The sequence below is a fragment of the Candoia aspera genome, chromosome 6, assembly GCF_035149785.1.
Source record: "Candoia aspera isolate rCanAsp1 chromosome 6, rCanAsp1.hap2, whole genome shotgun sequence".
In the NCBI taxonomy this organism is placed as follows: Eukaryota; Metazoa; Chordata; class Lepidosauria; order Squamata; family Boidae; genus Candoia; species Candoia aspera.
Genome location: NC_086158.1, coordinates 12,897,459 through 12,920,190, shown reverse-complemented (window position 1 = coordinate 12,920,190; position 22,732 = coordinate 12,897,459). Strand labels below are relative to the sequence as shown.

The following is a 22,732-nucleotide window of genomic DNA, read 5'->3' as shown; positions in this document are numbered from 1 at the left end:
GAAAAGAATGATTTTATAATTGTAATCTTCGTTTAAAATACCCCCTGTAATAAAGAATGTGCTTATGACGGAGAAGTACCTCAATCTTGTTTGTAGTGGGATGGATTTTCTTTCATTATTTATTCTATTAATGCTTCCAATACTGATGGGAAATGTGGATATTCAAGGAGCATTTGTGTTAATCAAATGACTTGGCACATTTTGGGACTGTCCAAGTTCATGTCAATGCATTAAAGGGCACAGCCGATGAAATCACTAGCTTGTAATGTACTAGTGATTGGATTAACTTGTCTATTTTGTGCAGAGTGTTTGAAGACTTATTGGAGATAAAGTGGAAAAGATTAAGTCCAAAGAGCTGACCTTTGGCTATCATTCCTCTTGAAAAGAGTTCACAAGCCTTTAGCATAAGCCTACTACACTTGAAATGTGTGTGGACCTTATATGGTGTCCGAAGAGATCAGAAGTAGTGAATGTCATGCTAATTTGTTTAAAAATAACCTCTATTTGCCTTTTTCAATTAAATGGGTACTGTAAGACAAATGCAAAGTCCCATGTGACCAGATTTGTGGCTACTCTGAACTTGTCATGCAACCTTCACTTCATCATTCTATATTGGAGACTACTCTGAAGGATCACAGCACTTTGAAAAGTAATCTTCTAAGAAAGAGAGAGCAGGAATTGAAATGTGAGGTTGAGTTCAGATTGGTACCACATATGGGTGTCAAACGCTCCAGAAAAAAGCACTGAAGATGTTGCCTAGTCTGGCAATGAAATGTCTGCAAGAAAACAAAAAGGCTCAGAGAGCACCAAGGACTCCACAGTTCAACCCTGAGCTACTGTCAGGGTCAGCCTCGCTCCGAATAAGTCACGGACTCACTTAATAGGGATTAAGGATTTCCGGTTTATTGGAACGGAGTGCTTGACAGAACGAAAAACGGGAATGGAGGCGTGGTGGCATGGTGTCCTGTTTATACCCCCTTGCCGGACCCCGTGCTCCTCCACCCTCCATTGTCCCCATTCCCCTGACCGGACGGGGGATTTAGATGTTGATGGGATTTGTGATGGTTGTTTGGGCGTTTTCCCGGCTGCCGTCTTTGTCCTATGGGTGCAGGTGCGTCCTCCGGGGCACAAGGCGTGAGTCCTTCTGTGTCATCGATGCTTATCTGAATTACCTTGTGATGTCCTTCTATGAAGCTGTAGATCAGTTCATGGGTGTGGTTGCTTGGGTGATTAGTTGAGCATTGATTTGATTGTATCCTTCCTCTCTTTCCTGATGATCATGATCCACATTGTGAGGCTCTTGTGTGCCTTGCAACGGGGTCATGACAGCTACAAATATTCGCTTCGATTGAGTTCAGTTGACCTACGACGTGAATAGATGCTTATTGTGCCATTCCTGGATTGACATTAAAGACATATGGGAAAACAGATCATCCTCGGACTGTGACGGTGTGACATATAATTTCTACTATGGCCTTGCATATTTCTTAACAACATGGTCAATGTGGTATAGAAATGAAAGAAGGATTATAAAGAGGGATTATAAATTTACAGTAACTTTGGTGGAGAAATCAGGGGCAGGCAATTAATCATATGGGTTGAAATCATTGTTATTAACCATAAGTAGAATCAGATAGATAATTCTTAGAAGCAAGATGGATGTTTGATCTTTCAATTGTTAAAGTTCTTTGAGAAACCATGAATGAACTTCTTCCTGTGGTGTAGGTTTCTACCTTGCTCCATTCTTCTACCTTGCTCTATTCCAACTGGGATTGTGCCTGGCTTCTTTTTAAAGCATCTGTCAAAATGGTACCAATGGTTTCCCTTAATATAGTTTCCTGACCCTGGGAGTCCAAGTTCCCTAAGCCATCAAAATTCCCCCATAATCACTTTTTTTGACATCTGCCTTATCTGGCTCATGAGAAGTATCTTTGGAATATCTAGCCAAGGATTCTACATTACTTTCTGGTTTCATGGTTTAGTCATATCCATACGTTTTCTTGGCTCAGCTTCTCTAGTACCTAGTCTATCTCCATTAAATTAATGTCTTTGTTATGCTATTATACTGGTCTAACATAATGTCTGGATTTTCATATCATGCTAAGCCACAGTGTGGTTCAGATCTTGGTTTAGTGTGTTGGTTGGAACCACCTATTGTAACTTTTAAACCATGGGTTTAATATGGTGTTGTGTGAACTCTGATAATTGGGTTTATTCCCCAATCATGCTTAAGTAAACCATGGCTTAGAGCAATACGTAAACTCATCCAGTAGCTATTCCTAGAGCAACCTTTCCCTCCTTTTCTTGTTTTATAAAAAAATTAGATTCCAAGTTACCTTTGAATACAATCAAAAGCTCCTTTTTTATTGGAAAAGCCAATCTGTTCACCCACTGTATCTGCTATTCTTCCTTGTAGAGATTTGATACAGCAGAGTGGAAAAGAAGATAGAGATGTTGCAACAAAACTTCTGGGTCAGTGGACATCCTCTGGTCTTGAAGATGTCCAGCTCATAAATTACTCTGTCTTGCTCGACCTGCCAGGCTCTTCACCAAATACAGTGATTCTGAGTAACACCGGGGAGTGCTATTATCCTAGTGGACAGCCATGTAACAAAGACAGCCACAATCATCACAGTCAAGACCTTCTGTACTCCTATGCTGCTTACTCTGCCAAAGGAACTCTCACGGTAATGTGACCATTTGTGTTATTTTGCTAAAAAAAGTCAAGCAGAAAGAAACAAATTTCCATCTAGGTGTAAACCTATTGAGGGATATATCATATTTTGGGCTGAAAACAAGCTAAAGTACGGGTAACCTAGAACAGAGCCTAGAACAGAGCCTACTTCAGTTCCTGTTATGGTACCTTTTTATTATGTTTTACGTAACGGAAGTGTTTGCATTTTTCATTAAAGTTGTTGCTTGTTAAGATGCATGCAGGTTGGATGAATGCATACTTTGGGATTCAGAAATTACATGTGTATAATTTTTGATGCAATCCTGAGATGTAGCACTCTAAATTCCAAATGATTGGAAGTAGGCTTATCACCTTAGAATCAGAGGTCTGTTTTTGTTTTTTACCTTTAAAGGGGAGACCCTTTGATCAGAGAAATAAAATATAGTTCAATATATGATTGCTTTATTTAAAGTTACTAAGACAGCTAGTGTTGCAGAGGGTCCCTGCCCAATATTCCAGAAAACTCCCAGACTGTTGGCCTTTTTGATAGTTTTCTCATGTGTTGTGAATCATATACTGTAAGGACAGACAAGAAGGTTCCTCTTTTTGGGTAGAAATGATGCTCTCCAAAGCAACATACAAGCACTTTTTCTTCCTATGATGGATTTCTTTGCTGTCTGGTATGGCCTTCCCCAAAATGAGATTTTGGAGCATAGCTGACAGGATTTTTCCTATTAATGTCAGTTAGTGGCTGTGGCAAGTATTTTATTTCTTTGAGGTTCTACAAAAGCTTGTAAACTGAGTGAGCAGTTTTGTGCTCAAGCACCTCTAGAATGAGTGCTTCTGTTGAAGTGTGCTGTAGTTCATGAAAACTTACGCCTTTTAATAAAATTTGTTAGTTGGAAAAAGTACTACCAGGCTGCTTATTTTAAACAGAGCAAATACAGGTAGTCCTCTTTGAACAACCACTTGTTCAGCAACCATTTGAAGTTACGATGGGACTGATCGAGGGGACTAATGATGGGTCCTCATAGTTGCAGCTGTCAGAGTGTCCACACTGTCATGCGATTGCAATTCAGGCCCTCAGCCACCAACTCACAACTGCAACTCACCTTCACTGCTGGCATCCGACAAGCAAAGTCAATGGGGAAGCCAGCAGGAGGTCACCAATGGCAATCACATGACCATGGGATGCAGTGACCATGAAGGATTCACCTAACAACAGCAACTGGGACTGCCGCATCTGCTGTCATAAGTTGGCACAGTCACTTGACGTCACGCTTTACGACAGCATCACTTAGTGACAGAATTGCCAGTCCCAATTACCACTGTTAAGTGAGGACTTCCTGTATATCAATCAGAATACACAGTTTATACCACTCTAACCAAAGATTAACCTTTGTCTCTTTGCATTTTAAGGGTCAGCTACATATGCCAATGACTATTTTGCTTGTTTAAATGTGGAACTGTCCCATCAGATTCAAAGAAAAGATATTCATGTATCCTTGAATAAAAATTCTCACTCACCTTCCAGCCAGATTCAGTGTATGGCTGTTTTTAACATGGAGTAGAATGCACTCTCAATAATGAGACCTCTACTAATGATATTGTTAATTAAGAACAGCCTACTGCCCACTCCCGCTCCAACCCCCCCTCACTCAGTATGACCAACATATGCTTAAATTCCTTGCTTGGATAGGTCAATTGTCAATGTCATTCTCTGTAAGCCTAATCATTTATGAGGTAATTTGTGAATGATGGTGATTTTTTTTTTAAAAAAAGGAAGCGATCCACATATACGTATTGTGGTAAACCACAATACATATCTAGTTTGGTCATCAGCCTTGAACAGTAAGAGCCCAAATCTAAAACATCCTTATTTATATGAGGCTATTATTTGTTCTCTTACAGTAGAGAGTAGAGCTCACAAAGCCATTTTTTATTTAAAACTACTGCAGGATTATACATACCCAACCTTTCCTGAGACTAGTATTTAACATTTATTTTGTCTTAGGTGCAGAACAGAGCATAGATGTGAAGAATCCAAGCCCAAAGGAATTTGTAACTATATTTGTGCATAGAACAAGAGCATATGGGGAGATAAATTTACAAGCATCTCCACCTGCTTTTGAGCAATGTATGCTCCGGATATCTGTAGGCCTCAAAAACTGAAGATCCATCTGGTGTTCATACTGTATAATTAAACTTAGCCACCTGCAGATGTAAAAGGAATTAGGGCTTTCACTAGAGACAAAGACCTATTAAGTTTACTTAATTATGCATCTCTACCATCTGAGTTAATGTAATCAATGTTGCAATGATGCAAACTTTCTACAAGATGCCATGGCTACTTATATCTTTAAGATGAGGAGGCTAATTCAGATAGTAAGATTTCTTTTTGCAAACTGTGGCCTGATTGCATATAATTTGCAATCCTTATACACTATGTTGGTGATGTTAGCATCAGTGGCTCTGCAATGAAATTCAATTGTCCCAAGTTTCACTTTGAACCACATAGATAAATGTGGCAGGGAGGAGTTCTTCTTGAACCATAAGCATACTGGGGGATAAGGGGAGGCAAAGGACAGAATGTCCATTGTAATGTCAAACCACAAACCACATAGCTTACATGTTTGGAAGGCCAGGTTTGCCTCAGTATGCCATGATCAACATTTTGTTGTTTTCATGATATCATAGTTTATACTGGAGTCCCATGCTTCCAATTACCTGTGGTGTCTCTATACAATGGGACAAGAAAGATTGATTAGCAGGATATGAAGATGACTAAAAGTAATAGGCAAGAAACACAGTCATTGTTTTCCAGTTGCAAAGAGACCTACAGAAAAAGTAGGCCTGCTTCTTCCCTTCCTTTGTCTTACTTGTCTAATGGAAAATTTAAGATGAACCAGTCTGTAAGTGAAAGTGCTAATCTGACTTCCTTCTCCATGCATGGAGGATAATAGACCAATATACCCATGCAAAATATACTTATATAACTTATGTTTGTATATTCCAACATACATCGAGTGAAATCATGATGTATTTTTACCACAGTCTGTACATTTATTTATTTTATTTATTTATTCTTCAAATTTCTATCACCTCCCATCTCTCCCAAAAATGGGACTCTGGGCATGCATGGGGGAGAACATCTTCATAGGAATATAGATTGTGTGCTTCTGAAGTAGAGACTTTGGATAACAAAGGAGTGTGGACATTGGATATTATAAATCCTTTATCTCCATTTGCATAAGTGTCCACAAGGGAGAGACAAAAGGGGTAGGTGACTTTACCTGCATCATAGTAAAGGTAAAGGTTTCCCTTGACGTAAAGTCCAGTCGTGTCCGACTCTAGGGGGCGGTGCTCATCTCCGTTTCAAAGCCTTGGAGCCGGCGTTGTCCATAGGACACTTCCGGGTCATGTGGCCAGCATGACTCACGGAACACCGTTACCTTCCCGCCGAAGCGGTACCAATTAATCTACTCACATTTGCATGTTTTCGAACTGCTTGGTGTGCAGGAGCTGGGACGAGCAACGGGAGCTCACCCCGCCGCGTGGTTTCGAACCGCCGACCTTCCGATCGACAGCTCAGCAGTTTAACCCGCAGCGCTACCGCGTCATTACTTTCTGTATATAATTTACTAATTGATATTATGACTTGACTGATAGAAATTACATAATCTGCATGGCATCTTCTAGATGCCTGGGTTTACATATGCTGTTTCTGAATGATGGTAGCAGCCTTTAGTAGTGAGAATAAGCAATATTCTGAATATTCTAGTACAATATCCAGATTGTGATGATGCATTGGACTTTTAATCACCACCTCCTATTCTGATTTGGTTGTTAGTAATTTAATTTGTCCAGCATGAAACAAACAAACAAAAATCAAGATTGCAATTTGCATGCAAATGTTACTTGTTAGATTTATAGTCTACCTTTCTTTCACAAGTTCATAAAGCACCATTCACCCCCACAATTAATCTGGGAGATTGGTTGGTCTGAGAGATGGTAACTGTCCCAAAGTCATCTGGGTGAGCTTTATGGCTAAGGGTAGCCTTGAATCTGGATGTCCCCCATCCTAATCCATCACCTTAATCACCATACTGAGCTCAGGTAGCCATATCCTATACAGCAGATTATTGAGGCAAAGTTAATGGTCTAAACACAGAGTAGAACATGGTTAGCTGTATTTCTTGAAACAACCAGAAGGATACTTAAAACATGATGAATGGGATAGATTTTTCTATATATCTTTTCCAAAGTGTAAAGTAAAGTCAATGCTCCTTTGAATTGAGTCCAGTACCTGGTGACTTCATGAACACATCCATGTTATATTTCTTGGCAACTGTAGATAAGTGATTTACATTGCCTCCTTCTAAGATTTTTTCCTAAGTCACCTGGGCTTTTCTGGTGTCTAAACTCTGCTTAGTTTTTCAAGATCAGACAAGATTAGCTAGATGCTGCCACCTCATGAGGTTTTCCAAGATGCAGAAGAACAGAATTTGGCATTTGGATTATTTTACACCTCAGTGATAATTGAGATCCCAAACATTAATTTTCAAAACAGAGATCTGAAAATGATTGAAGTGGATGCTATCAGATTTGAATTCTGAACCTGTAAACCCAACTGAAAATAAAGAAGTAAGATTCTTGACTATGGGTTAATAAAGATCACAGCTTCATTCACCTCCCTAGGCAGGTGATCTCTGGGCTCTGAAATTGAGTCCAGCACCTGGTGACTTCATGCTGATTCTCCTTGCTGATTAAATGACACTAAGCCTAAAAAAGCCCTGAACCCAGAGAAACTACATAACCCATGTAGTTTTTAGCCATGTCTTTCAGTATTGAAGGTAGTGCTCCTTTTTCTTCAGGAACATAGGAATATATGACTCAGTTTCACCCCACCCCCAGGGGAGTTTTTTCCTTCCTTGAAGTTTCATAACACTGAGTAGCATCTACTGTATAGATGGGAATAGTGTCCTCTTTTGTTTCAATATCTTTTGCTCCCCCCCATCTTTAATTAGTTCAGTCCTGTGTCTATGCAAATCTTTGTTAAAGACAACTGCATTAAAAAGTCACATCCAATAGACATGCCTGTAAACAATTGTTTCCAGAATAACGTATACATTTTTTAAAAATATGCATGTTTATATATATTTGCTCTGGTTTAGAAACTGGTTCTTTCTGCAAAGTGATTAAAAATCAGCAGTTCTAAATGTGACAGGGCAGGTATGTTGTGTATATACAGATATCCATTTCATAAACTTCCATGAAGATATATATTAAGTGGGAGTCAAATATTTCTTCTTGAGCATTTTCATGAGTCTTTAATATATTTAGCATATGTAAAATGGCAAATGGGATTTTACCAGTGTACAGAAACATACAATATACAGACAGACTTTGTCCATTGTATATGAAGTCTGCTAAATTGAAGTCCATTAAATCAAAGGTCCACTGTTTCTTAAAAGAGATTAGCACAAGAGAATTTGCATTGTAAAAGTCTACTAAGGAAAATGTGCATGTCAGATAATGCAATCAGGGTGATCTTGCTTTTAAAAAAGTGTTCTTAGACAAACTATAGTCATGTGAATTATGGGGAAGTTGCATACCAAGTCTCCATATGTTACCAGACATTGTGCATCTAAACAGTTATGAAATGCACCATGATTTCTTAAAGCAGAAAATCCATTTTAAAAAATCTCATCCTTTGGTTCCTATGGCAGTAAGAGTGGGATGGAATAATTTTCCCAGGCAAATTTGATAGATACTGGTGTAATTTCTGGAGATACAGTTGGGAATGCTTTGATTTTTTTTCAAGCCATGACTGCATTTCCTTTTGTGTATTGTTGTTTGTTAATCTTTGGGAGCACATGGGAATTAAATTCAGTTAATTAAATACAGGAGGTTCTATTCAAGGATTTGCGTGTTCCTTGGCTGTGAGGACTCCACCTTCAAAATGACAACCATGGCCTTTTTTTAGCCATTCTTCTCTTCAAGATGGGGAGAACCATACAATCTGCCATGTATTCTCACAGGAGAATACCCAGATATTCTTCACAAGCATATCTCTCAGATACACATAGCAGAAGCTGTACCAGGAGGAAGTTCCCCCAGGTAAAACACAACCCCAAGTAACCTTCCCTTGTCCCCTCAGGCCTAATGAATAGAATGCATATGGTGATGTTAGAACTATGTTGCTTGGGGTTGTGAAGGTAGATGTACTTTCATGTGCAGATAATGCTGTGTTGTTAGCTGAGAATATTGCTGAGTTGCAGAGAATATTAAGTAGATTCTATGGGGCAATGGAGACTATGGATCTGAAAAGTAGTGCATCAAAGAGGAAGGAGCTGTAGGGCAAATGCAAGTTATACATGAATAGAAAAGAGATTAGCACTTAAGATGTGCAAATACCGGTATAAATGTAGTAGTATGTGAGCATGGCATATGCATAAAGTATGTGGGCAGTAAGCATGATGTATGTAAGGAGCATGTGTAGTATAACAAGAAGAGATTGGGTCAAGAATAAATGTGGAATGAATACAAAAATGAATGATCAGTATGGGAAAGTACATTGAATCAGTCTGGTTATATAAGGAGAATGAAGATGGAAACACAAAACAAATATATGAAGAAAGTATAAATCAATGGAAAGGAAGGAAAAGACTGAGAAAGTCATGGTTGGACTGCAGTGATGAGATCCTGAAAAAGAAAGAAGCATGGCAGTGTATAAAATGATACATGGATATCACAAAGCAAAGATGGTTCATGAGAACAGAAAGGCACGCAGACGGTTTTGGTACAATGAGGTTGGTATTAATTAGCATAATGTTAGTATATACTATATTTGAGAACCAGTTTGTTGTAGTGATTAAGGCATCAGGCTAGAAACTGGGAGACCATGAATTCTAGTCCCATCTTCGGCACGAAGCCAGCAGGGTGGCCTCAGGCCAGTCACTTTCTCTCAGCCCCAGGAAGGAGGCAATGGCAAACCACTTCTGAAATCTTGCCAAGAGAACTGCAGGGACTTGTCCAGGCAGTTGCCAGGAGTCAGCCTTGACTCAGAGGCACAACAGTAATAATAAAAAACCTACATTTAGCCATATTTCCTTTGACCTTTCTTATCACATTGTTAATTTCTTTAGCTTACAATTTCTTCTTTCTGCTTTGCATATGTTGCTTACCCTGAAAGGAAATAATGTGTTTTGGATGTAGGTATGCATGTATGTATGCCCAGGTAAAGTGTATTAACACAGTGTGAATACATACATAATTAACAGAAATAACACCCTATTCCCAGGAAATATTTTAAGCAAGTATTTTTAAAACATTGCATTAAAATAATTTGCACAACCCTCTGGCCTGCAAAACACAGTCATATATCAAGCAGAAGAATGGTGCTCAAGGTTCATTAGAGATAAGTGATTTTTTTACCACTCCCTTTAGAACTTTGGGAACATATGGCAGGTGCTTCACCACTGGATAGAGACAGTGTGTTGACCTTTTAAAGCAAGAATACCTCCTACCTACTCAGAGTTTTTTTTTTTTCCCCACTTGCTACCACAAAGGATCTCCTTTCCTTTGTAGGAAAAGAGATTCACAGGTTGATCACAAAGGTTTGGGCAGGATTTTGAGGCTGATTGGCAATCATTCTTTAGTCATTTAGAATGTTGTCCATGCATATTTGTGTGAGTAAATTTATATGCTGCCCAGAGTTCGAATGATGATATGATGATGATGATGATGGTGATGATGATGATGATGATGTGAGGCTTGCTGGAGCCATGGTGCATTTTCCAGTGAAATTCGGCAGGACGATTTGCTGCCACAATTCAACAATATGGTTTGCTGCTGAAATTCAGTGATAGTATACCACTTGGGAGCTCCACCACAATCTCTTTTTTCAAAAATGTTTTCCCTTGTTCCCTCCACCACCACCAATTTTTTATTTTATTATTGTTCTTCCCCCCTTTTGTTCTCCCCCTTGTTTTTAATATGAATTCTGGCATGTCACTCAAAACTAACACATGGCTCTTGTCTGAAAAAGATTGTCCATCCCTCCCTTAAACCACAATTCGAGAATAAGGGATTGTGATTTAGGGTTGGATTAATATATTTCCCTCCTCTCTTTGCTCTGCATTGACAGTGTGATCCGGGTTGCTTTTAAACCAGTTTCTTGTTACTGTACGTCCATCCCTTTTTTATGTAGCTCCATTTCCAGTTTTATGGTGCTGCTTATCCATTGAAGATACTGGTTCTACTACATACAAGCTTAATGAATGGGAAGAGTTCAGACACTACATGGCTGAGATTCAGAGAACCTCAGGGAGGGAATATGGGAAATCCAGCTGCTGTTCTGTGTCAGCAAGTGATTGTATCTAAGAGCCTAGCTCACCCTTCCAGGGTTCTGTCACTAAGCTATGAATTAGCCTGTTTGAAGTTGTCTGGAAGGACCTCTTGGCTTACAGAAGCAAACCTACAGAACAATAACAGTGCAATGGTAATAATATAGTGGTATCATTGTAGCTTGTAATGCACACTACTTAGCATGTGTCTGCATTAGCTGATTAATGTATCCATGCAAATGAAGTCCATGGGAATAAAATATTGTGAACACATATAAATGAAAATTAACATCATGGAGCTGGGCTTAGTCACATGTAAAGACAAACAGGTGATTATCACACCAAGTAATGTGAATAAACCAGCTGTCTATGGATACCAGCTGTCTATTCATTCCTGATATATGGAGAAAGAATCTGCTAATAAATAATCTGCCTTTCTGTTTTCCTAGGCTGAAGTCTTTGACGTACAATATGGGAGTCCAGAAGATTTGCTCAGGATTAAACATTTTACTAATGTCTCCAGCAAAATTGCTCTTTTGAAACTTGGACATATGCCTTTGCTATATAAGGTTAGTTCTGGAATTAATGGAATTTCCCCAGTGCATTTTTGTTTCTGATTTTTTTTGAATTGCGACTAATAATGTCTGTGGTCTGGTTTGGTACAGCTGCATTTAACTGTTTCTTTTCTTTTTTTAAAAAAAAGTTCCTAACATTATAAATATTATAAAATATTGTATTTTTCTTTTTCTCTTGTTTTTTAAATTTTAAATCACGTGGTTTTCATCACTAATATATCTATATCTAGTTTTGTTTCTTAGTTAGTTGCTTATAATACAATTTCACAATTTTTACTTGGATAAAATATTTATCCAAGTAAGGCATTAAGATGATAAGATACTAGGGAGATATCATTTATACCAGTGCCTCTAGAAGAAAGTAGCTGATGTAGCAGTCTGAACGACATCCACAAAGAAAGGGGAAAAGGGGTGAAATGATGACATCATTGTGCAAATGAAGTGACTTACATCCTGGTATCTGTTATCATGATGTCATTACACCATGATGCCATTTGCATGATAACATCATGATACATCTATCATCATTATGACATCTTCATGCTTTGTTACAGCTGCCACTGACATCAGTCCCAAATTCCTTGCTTTGAGAGACTTATCAAAATGGAGCATTGTAAGTGAGATAGCCTGTGCTATAGCAACTCAGGAGAATAATAGTCATCTCATAACATATGACTCTGAGGACCTGTTTAAAGTGAAGCATCTTGATTGGATGCGATGCCGCTTGTGGGCTCCTGCTGGAAGACCCTGGGCAGGGGAGCCATGATGGAGACTCAGGGCAAGGAGGAAGAAGCAGGTCTCCTTGAACTGTCTTTGAGAAACAAAACACCTCTGATACCTATTTCCCTACCCCTTGCAATAAAAATACAGTACCATCAAAATAAATAGTAATTTACTGCCCTTTTATGATACCCTTAATTTGCTGCCTGAGGCAGCTGTTTCACTCTGTCTTATGTCAGGGACCCCATTCTCAACAGAGTGACAACAAATAAATGGATAGCCTTAAAGCCACTGAAAAGCAGAAGGATGCAAATTCACTTATGCAGTATATTTCTTTATAAGTGTACTCAGAAATAAGTTGTACTTCCTTAAGGGCAGAACTTCAAGCGGAAGCATCCATGGAGGTGGGTCAAGATGGCAGCTATAACTATATGATTGAAGAGCTGCAGGGCTTCAGTCATAAGATCACAGCAGCCATCTTGACTTTTTGGACTGTCCTCCCTGCATAGATACCCCTGATTTTAGGCATCCCTGCCATGGATGGAATTGAAAGCTGGATAACAGCTTGAAGGCCCAAAAGTGCCAATTATGCTTCAGGAAAGGCACTGAACTCTAAGATGTTTGTGTCTGCATGATGGGGCAGAATGATAAGAAAATCTATGGCAGAATGATAAGAAAATCTATGCTCCAAAGGAGAGCTATAGCAATAGCAGATGATGTTTTTATTGCACATTTGTCTTTCTTCAAACATGGACTTGTAGAGGGCTTATCTCCCATTTCTAATTTCTTCGCATCCCACTGCTTCTTCCATCTGTTTTCTTTCCATTAAATAAATGTGAAAGAAGCAAAAATGGAATAGCTGCACAATGTATTTTGATTGATCGCACTAGGAATTGCCTGCCTTGAAACACCCAAAGTTCTCCATAAATAGGAGCAAGAAAGGAAACTGTTCTGGGGAATATTAGCACTGAATTAAGCATATAACAGTAGTCATTTTGAAACAGGACTGAATCTCTCAGTTTTTGTCAGCTTTTCATTTTTCAAGTCATAAGCCTGCATCAATTTGAAAATAAAAATAATCATAAAAAGGTGACCCAAAAATGTGTGCATATCCTTGTGCTTCTATTTCCAAGACAGTTTTGTCTGGCATGTCTCATTTTTGCAATTATATATATATTTTTCTAATATATTATATTATTCTATGTTATTTTCACCCATATGTAATTGTTTCTATGCGCTTTTCTCTAGTAACAATTTTATATACTTCAGCGCCACGACGTATTACATGCTATGTTCAGAGAAATTTTGGAGAATATTGGATTTTGGTTTACATACTGGTCTGGAAATGTGCAATTTTGTGAGTGTTACAGGGTGACCCAAATGAATTTCTTCCCAATTCCTATTTCAGAGCAGTTTCAGGGAGTTGTGCATTTTTTCCCCTAAAATTTTTCACCTTGCCTTTTAGAAATCTGATTTCAGGACAATACACAATGGAAACAAATCCATTTTCCCCCACACCTTGGTATCAAGTGGCATCATTTTATAAAGCCACTGGAGCAGAAAGAAGACAAAGAGCAAAGAAATATAAATATAAATATAAATATAAATATAAATATAAATATAAATATATATTGTTAAAAGAGCCATGTAGTTATAGACAACCACGCTGTTTCCTATTGTTAGGTGATCTGAGATCAGAAACAGAGACCTCATTCTTCAACATCATTACTTATCCTGTTGTAGATTTAAACATGCCCCAAGGAGAAGCTCAACATAACACATTGTCTGTCTAACCTCCTCAAGTTTCAGAATCTTACTAGGTTTGCTGGACTCTCTCCAAAATTCAAGGTTTCCAGCTGTGCTGAGATGCTATAGGTTGCTTGAGAATGGATGCTATGAACTGTAATGGAATAAAGCGTAGCAGAAAAGCAATATCCAGAGAGGGCTCAGACAATGTGTTGCATATTTTTAAGCCATTTAAAGATGCTTGTTGCTGTCCCTCTTAACCTATATCACAGTTCATTGCAGTAAGGGAATTTGCATGGCTGTCATGTCCCTGCCAACCAGAAAATGTTATATAAATCATGACACTGCCATTCACTGATAGTGAATGGTTGATGCACAGTGTGATGCATTCCCTCCACATGTATACAGTAAGGAGGTTTACATAATTCATTATAAAGCTAACAGGAATAATAACCAAAGACAAAAAAGCAGTATATGAACAGGAATACAACAACAATATAATAGCAATAATTATAACAACTACAACTACAACCACCACCACCACCACAATAATGTTGATGATGCAGCTATGCAGGAGTTGCAACCCAGACCCTTAACCCATTAAACAGCTGAAATACAATATCAGCCAAGTACCTAGCAATCCAAATTTCCCATCAATATTCTGAAGCAACAAATCATTTCCTATGGCATATATATCACAAGGATTGTGTTCCCACATTGTGCTAAGGTGTAGTGTATTTTATTTGATTTTGGCATAGCCAATATTATGTGATCCATATTGGTTTATGGCTCCATGTGTTCTGTAGACCCAGCTCATTTTGGTTCACTCAATATACCTTAGTAAATAAACCATAGCTTGGCACAATATGTAGAGCCAACTAAGGTGATTTGATTACATCTTAGTGTTAATAGAATCCACCTTGGTTTGTAAACTGTTAGTTGGTCATATATGAATCAGTCAAATATACTGAGCTAGATGGCATGAAAGTGGTATAATGGAGGGTAGGTTTCTAATTAAAATTCTCCTCCTACAAAGGGGTTTGATGGTGGATTAAAATTGCAAGTAACCATTGAAAAAAATAATAAAAAGGAATCAAGGCAATGGTGACAATTTGACATTTAATCATTCATAGCATTCAATGACTATATAGCTTCCTGCTGTATTCTGGCCATGCTACAATTCTCTGTTAAATGCCAGATATAATGGAAATTGCAGTCAATATGTATCTACATATTTATCTGGGCCTTGCATAAATGTGAATTTTGCTTACAATACACGATGTATGTATGTATTAATTTATATATCATATTTATATTGCCGCCCATCTCACAGAGCATGACTCTGGGCATACAATTAAAATAAATCATTAAAGTCAACAATTAAAAAAACAGTTAAAACACCAATCACTATTACTAGTGAGAGAGTAGCAGAGAGATTTATTGTTACAGGCAATGCAGCCATCTCACTCATGAGATCCCCAAGCCTGTTGACACAACCAAGTTTTGAGGGACTTCTGGAAGAATGTCAAGGATGGGGCCAGTCTCACCTTGGGGGGAATTATGTTCTGCAGGGTGGGTGCCCTGGCAGAAAAGGCCCTCTTCTGGGTCCATTGATATGTAACTCCTTTGCGGACAGGACCAGCAACATACCTTTTCTGCTGGACCTGATGGGATGAGCAAATGTAATTGGATGGAGGCAATCCCTCAGATAACCCATCCCCAACTGTGAATGATTTTGGGCTGGGCCTACGCTCCTTTGCAACTACTGATTGGACCTGCACGCTAATAGGGTAGGCAGACATGTACTGGAGATGACATTACCAAAGCCACTCTCATCTATCCAATTCCTATTATAAATCATCCCTGAGGGTGACCAATATAGTTTCATGCCTAGGCCCGAATACTGGCAGCCAAGATCCAGATAATTTCTTCCAAGATTCTCTGTAACTGTTGCCCCACCACTTTCTCCACTAACTTCCCCAAGAATTGGTGGTTGTATATAAAACAGTAGTTGTCAGGTAATTGCCAATACAGGTCAGGAGGAGGAACAAACCAGTATCTCTTTCAGGGATGCTGGCATTTCCCCCTTTTTGCAAGGGAGTGTTGAGTTTTGACTGGATCCACATCCTTGTCCCCTTCCTGTCCACTTTCATTAAGGCACAGGAGAAAGCCTGGCTGACAGTTCTAGTTCTAAGCAAGTAGATAAGGTTTTAATCTATACAAAGCTGATTTCTTGCCATTGCCCTGTAAGAAGATAATGGTGAATTATTGGTATTCTAGAGAGATGCACACTATTGATAAATTTTTATATATATTTACTAATTATAACAGATGCTACACATGATAGTAGCCAAAAGGCTAAGAAGTGATGTGAGGACAATCTGGGTGTGACATCCCAAATGTAAAGGGTGTATCATTCTTTTGTCAAGGATATGCGATAGCTCTACTCTCTGTTAGAATCTACAAACAGGTTCAAGGCCCATATTTTAATGACCTCATGGAAATGAATAATCATGAAGCGACTATCATTGGAAAACTGGCTCCATAAGGGCTTATTTAGAAAGTCAGCATAGGATTCTGGGGATATCTGTATTACTTTAATAATTCATAACTAAATTTGATGCAGATCATATTTTAGTTCACAGAGTTATTTGCTAACAAGTAGCATAGCATGTGTCCAGGTAGCTGAATCTGGCTGATCATGAGAAAGCTAAATTTGACAGTTCTGCTTAGTACTTGATCATCAGAGAATCCCAGGGAAGTTGAAATAAATTCCCTGAACATTTCATTTTCATTTTACTGTCAGTAAAACTACATGGCCTTATAGTAACCAGGAGTCAAGCTCAATTCAACAACTTTTAATATGGTACTTACAGCATTTCCCCAAAGGTTTTTGTGTTTCCTCAAAGATGAAAAAAAGACCTTTCAGTGTCCTTGAAAGACATATATCCAGAACACATAAACTCAACACATCCCTTTAATAATTTCTCAAGCATATCTCTTATCTTCAATCTAACCTTAACGTTTCCCTCTTGGGAAATTGTTTACATTGCATTTTATAGCAGCATGTAGTTATAAGAGATGCTTTCTGCAATGTATGGTATCTATAAGTTATTATTCCTGCCAAAAAAGAACCTTATTTGGAATTTCTGGAGTCATTATTCTAACCAATAGTTTATATCACGTTGTTGTTGTTCATTCGTTTAGTCGCTTCCGACTCTTCGGGACTTCATGGACAAGCCCACGCCAGAGCTTCCTGTCGGTCGTCAACACCCCAGCTCCCCCAGGGACGAATCCATCACCTCTAGAATATCATCCATCCATCTTGCCCTTGGTCGGCCCCTCTTCCTTTTGCCCTCCACTCTCCCTAGCATCAGCATCTTCTCCAGGGTGTCCTGTCTTCTCATTATGTGGCCAAAATATTTCAGTTTTGCCTTTAAGATCATCCCCTCAAGTGAGCAGTCTGGCTTTATTTCCTGGAGGATGGACTGGTTTGATCTTCTTGCAGTCCAAGGCACTCTCAGAATTTTCCTCCAAAACCACAGTTCCAAAGCATCGATCTTCCTTCTCTCAGCCTTCCTTATGGTCCAGCTCTCGCAGCCATATGTTACTACGGAGAACACCATTGTTTAACTATGCGGACCTTTGTTGTCAGTGTGATGTCTCTGCTCTTAGCTATTTTATTGAGATTTGTCATTGCTCTTCTCCCAAGGATTAAGCGTCTTCTGATTTCCTGACTGCAGTCAGCATCTGCAGTAATCTTCACACCTAGAAATACAAAGTCTTTCACTGCTGCTACATTTTCTCCCTCTATTTGCCAGTTATCAATCAAGCTGGTTGCCATAATCTTGGTTTTTTTGAGGTTTAGCTGCAAGCCAGCTTTTGCACTTTCTTCTTTCACCTTCATCATAAGGCTCCTCAGTTCCTCTTTGCTTTCAGCCATCAAAGTGGTATCATCTGCATATCTGAGATTGTTAATGTTTCTTCCAGAGATTTTAACTCCAGCCTTGGATTCCTCAAGCCCAGCTTGTCGCATGATGTGTTCTGCATACAAGTTGAATAGGTAGGGTGAGAGGATATAGCCCTGCCATACTCCTTTCCCAATCTTAAACCAGTCCGTTGTTCCGTGGTCTGTTCTTACTGTTGCTACTTGGTCATTATACAGATTCCTCAGGAGGCACACAAGATGACTTGGTATCCCCATACCACTAAGAACTTGCCACAGTTTGTTATGGTCCACACAGTCAAAGGCTTTGGAATAGTCAATGAAACAGAAATAGATGTCTTTCTGAAACTCCCTGGCTTTTCCCATTATCCAGTGGATATTGGCAATTTGGTCCCTAGCCTTTTCTAAACCCAGTTTGTACATCTGGCAATTCTTGCTCCATGAATTGCTGAAGTCTACCTTGCAGGATCTTGAGCATTACCTTACTGGCATGTGAAATGAGTGCCACTGTTCGATAGTTTGAATATTCTTTAGTGTTTCCCTTTTTTGGTATGGGGATATAAGTTGTTTTTTTCCAATCTGATGGCCATTCTTGTGTTTTCCAAATTTGCTGGCATATAGCATGCATTACCTTGACAGCATCATCTTGCAAGATTTTGAACAGTTCAGCTGGGATGCCGTCGTCTCCTGCTGCCTTGTTATTAGCAATGCTTCTTAAGGCCCACTCAACCTCACTCTTCAGGAAGTCTGGCTCTAGCTCACTGACCACACCGTCAAAGCTATCCCCGATATTGTTATCCTTCCTATACAGGTCTTCTGTATATTCTTGCCACCTTTTCTTGATCTCTTCTTCTTCTGTTAGGTCCTTGCCATCTTTGTTTTTGATCATACCCATTTTGGCCTGGAATTTACCTCTGATGTTTCTAATTTTCTGGAAGAGGTCTCTTGTCCTTCCTATTCTATTGTCTTCTTCCACTTCCGCGCATTGTTTGTTTAAAAATAATTCCTTATCTCTTCTGGCTAACCTCTGGAATTTTGCATTTAACTGGGCATATCTCCCCCTATCACTGTTGCCTTTTGCTTTCCTTCTTTCTTGGGCTACTTCTAGTGTCTCAGCAGACAGCCATTTTGCCTTCTTGGTTTTCTCTTTCTTTGGGATGTATTTTGTTGCCGCCTCCTGAACAATGCTGCCAACTTCTGTCCAGAGTTCTTCCGGGACCCTATCTACTAAGTCCAGTCCCTTAAATCTATTCTTCACCTCCACTGCATATTCCTTAGGGATATTAGTGAGTTCATATCTAGCTGATCCGTGGGTCTTCCCTAATCTCTTTAGTCTGATCCTAAATTGTGCAATAAGAAGTTCATGATCTGAACTATAGTCAGCTCCAGGTCTTGTTTTTACTGACTGTATAGATGTCCGCCACCTTTGGCTGCAAAAGATGTAGTCAATCTGATTTCGGTGTTGTCCATCTGGTGAAGTCCATGTATGAAGCCGTCTCTTAGGTTGTTGGAAGAGAGTGCTTGTTATGCAGAGTGAGTTGTCTTGGCAACATTCTATCAGCCTATGTCCTGCTTCGTTTTGTTCTCCCAGGCCATGCTTACCTGTAATTCCAGGTGTCATGTGACTGCCCACCTTAGCATTCCAGTCTCCCATGATGAAAATAACATCTCTTTTAGGTGTGTTGTCCAGGAGGTGCTGCAGATCCTCATAGAACTGCTCTACTTCAGCTTCTTCAGCATCTGTGGTTGGGGCGTATATTTGGATCACTGTGATGTTAGATGGCTTGCCCTGAATTCGAATTGAGATCATTCTATCGTTTTTTGGATTGTATCCAAGCACTGCTTTAGCCACTTTACTATTAATAATGAAGGCTACTCCATTTCTTCTGTGGTCCTCTTGTCCACAGTAGTAGATCTGGTGGTCATCTGATGTGAAGTGGCCCATTCCAGTCCATTTCAGTTCACTGATGCCCAAAATGTCTATCTTTAATCTTGACATCTCACCAATAACCACATCCAATTTGCCCTGGCTCATAGATCTTACATTCCAGGTTCCAATGGTGTGTTGATCCTTAGAACATCGGATTCGCCATTCACCGCCAGCACCGTCGGCCGCTAGCCGTCCTTTCGCTTTGAGCTAGCTGCGTCATCACGTCTGGGGCTAGTTGAACTCATCCTCTGTTCCTCCCCAGTAGCATTTTGACCATCTTCCGACCTGGGGGTCTCATCTTTGAATGGTATACCGACATATCTCTGGTTGTACTGATCCAATGAGTTTTCACGGCAAGAATACTGGGGTGGGTTGCCATTACCTTCCCCAGGGATCACATTTAGTCTGACCTCTCTGTCATGACCTTCCCGTCTTGGGTGGCCCTTCACGGTTTAGCTCATGGCATCATTGAGGTGCTCAAGCTCCAGCACCACGACAAGGTAACGATCCTTTGCTGAAGAGTTTATATCATAGACTTCAAGAAAAAAAGGTAACATGTAATTCACTGTACAACTTGACCTTGTCTCCTGTCATATAGGACTGGTGGTGAAATGTTTGCTGAATTCAAATGTGCTGATTTAAGAGATACTCCAATTTCATTTTTAAGGCATCTTTATGATAAATCAGAGATTAATTAGTCAGGGAAACTGATGGCTGGAGAAATTGCTTTTCTTCTTTAATAACCATATTTATCATCTTAATGTCAAATTTGCTTCCTAGTTGATCATGTCAATGTGTTATGAACTAGACCTGCCGCTTTTGGCATCAGATAAATTTCTAAGGTCTGCAGAGATTTTTGTTGGTACTTGCTTGGCCTTTCTATAGGAAAGAGATCTTTTATGTGGAGTTCTTTCCCAAAGGGATCCTATCCATATAAATCCTGCTTTTTAAAACCAGGACAGAAATGGCATTGGTTGCACAGCAGCTTCAGCAGGCCCTGGATGAAGTGGATTATTTATTTATTTATTTATTTATTTATTAAATTTATATCACCACCCATCTCCCCCAATGGGGGACTCTGGGCGGTTTACAATAAAATGACACTAAAAACATAACCACCTAAATTACCATTAAAATACAAATAAAAATAAATGTAAAATCCAAGTGGAGATGGAACACAATCACTAAGAAGTGCTATGGCGCCAGCCATCCCCAGGTGGAGCTATCACTCTTCCCCTCCCAAGCAAGGTGGCAGAACCAGGTCTTCAGTTTCTTCCAGAAGTCCGAGAGTGAGGAAACCTGTCTCAACTCCGGGGGCAAGATATTCCAAAGGCCGGGTGCCACTGCAGAGAAGGCTTGCCTCCTGGACCCTGCTAGATGAAATTCCTTTACTGATGGGGTCTGTAGCATGCCTTCTCTGCCTAAACAGGTGGGACGGGTTGATGTTAGGGGTATGAGATGGTCCCTCAGGTACCCTGGTCCCGGTCCTGGATTATTTGGGCCCCTTTCAGTAAGGATTCAGGCCTGGGCATGGGATCGAAATGGCATTGGTTGCGCTTTCGGATGATCTCTGGCAGGAGCAGGACAAGGGTGGTGCATCTGTCCTTGCTCTCCTTGACCTCCTGGCGGCCTTTGATACCATTGACCATGGTATCCTTCTGGATCGGCTCCATGGGTTGGGAGTGGGTGATTCAACCAGTACTGGGCTGGTTCTTTTTATTCCTACGGGGCCAATACCAGTCAGTGTTGATTGGGAGTGGGAAGTCCCACCCACAGCCCCTTCTGTGTAGGGTGCTGCAGGGTTCTGTACTTTCTCCTCTCTTCTTTAACATCTACATGAAGCCTCTGGGTGAGATCATCCATCACCCTGGGTGAAGTATCATCGATCTGTTGATGATAACCAATTACACATCTTTGCCCCTGGTGAACTCAGCAATGCTGTTGATGTCTTGTCCTGGTACCTGGAAACTGGATGGGGAACAACAGGCTTCAACTAAACCCTAGCAAGACTGAATGACTTTGGGTTTTTTGGGCCTTCTGGATCTGGGACTTTACCATCTTTGGTCCTAGATAAGGTTGCATTACCCCAGACAGACCTGGTATGCAAGCTGGGGGTCCTTCTAGACCCACAACTCCTGCTTTGAGTTGTGTGCCAGTTGCACCGTTTCCTAGACCATGAGGCTCTACCCATAGTCACTCATGCCCTGGTCACCTCCAGAGTATATTACTGTAATGTGCTGTACATGGGACTGCTCTTGAAGAGTATCCAGAAGCTTCAACTGGTGCAGAATGCAGCTGCACAGACAGTTTTGTGTGTCTCTAGGATGGTACATGTTACACCTCTGTTCCGTGAACTGCATTGGCTCCCAGTTTGCTTCTGGGTGCAATTCAAGGTGTTGTTTTTGACCTTTAAACCCCTAAATGGCATGGGTCTTCCTGATCAAATCTACCCATCCCATCAGGTCCAGCAGGAGGGGTATGTTGCAGGTCCCATCTGCTAAAGAGCTTCATTTCATGGGACCCAGATGACATAGCCTTTCTGCTGTGGCTCCCACCCTCTGGAACATCATCCCCACAGAGGTAAGGTTAGCCTCATCCCTGTTAGACTTTTGGAAGGCTCTGAAAACATGGTTCTTCCAGTGATCTTGAGGATCCCCTGGGGACCTGTCTGATGGTTGTATTGTGTTTAGATGGGTGTTCTCCCATAGTCTTTTTTTATTATCTTATTTACCTTATTTTTATTTATTTTTAAGGTGTTTAATAGTTGATATATTGTTTTAACTATTGGTTGTA

At 39.9% G+C, this 22,732-nt stretch overlaps 1 protein-coding gene across 2 annotated transcripts in view; it reads left to right on the top strand.

Moving 5' to 3' along the window:
• NAALADL2 (N-acetylated alpha-linked acidic dipeptidase like 2) overlaps positions 1–22,732 on the top strand; it is a 443,576-nt gene that overhangs the window by 100,928 nt on the left and 319,916 nt on the right. For both annotated transcript variants that reach the window (XM_063306434.1, XM_063306433.1), the window contains exons 2-3: positions 2,417–2,687; positions 11,472–11,591. In XM_063306434.1, the coding sequence (XP_063162504.1) occupies positions 2,417–2,687; positions 11,472–11,591 (391 nt within the window). The remainder of the gene's footprint in view (positions 1–2,416; positions 2,688–11,471; positions 11,592–22,732) is intronic.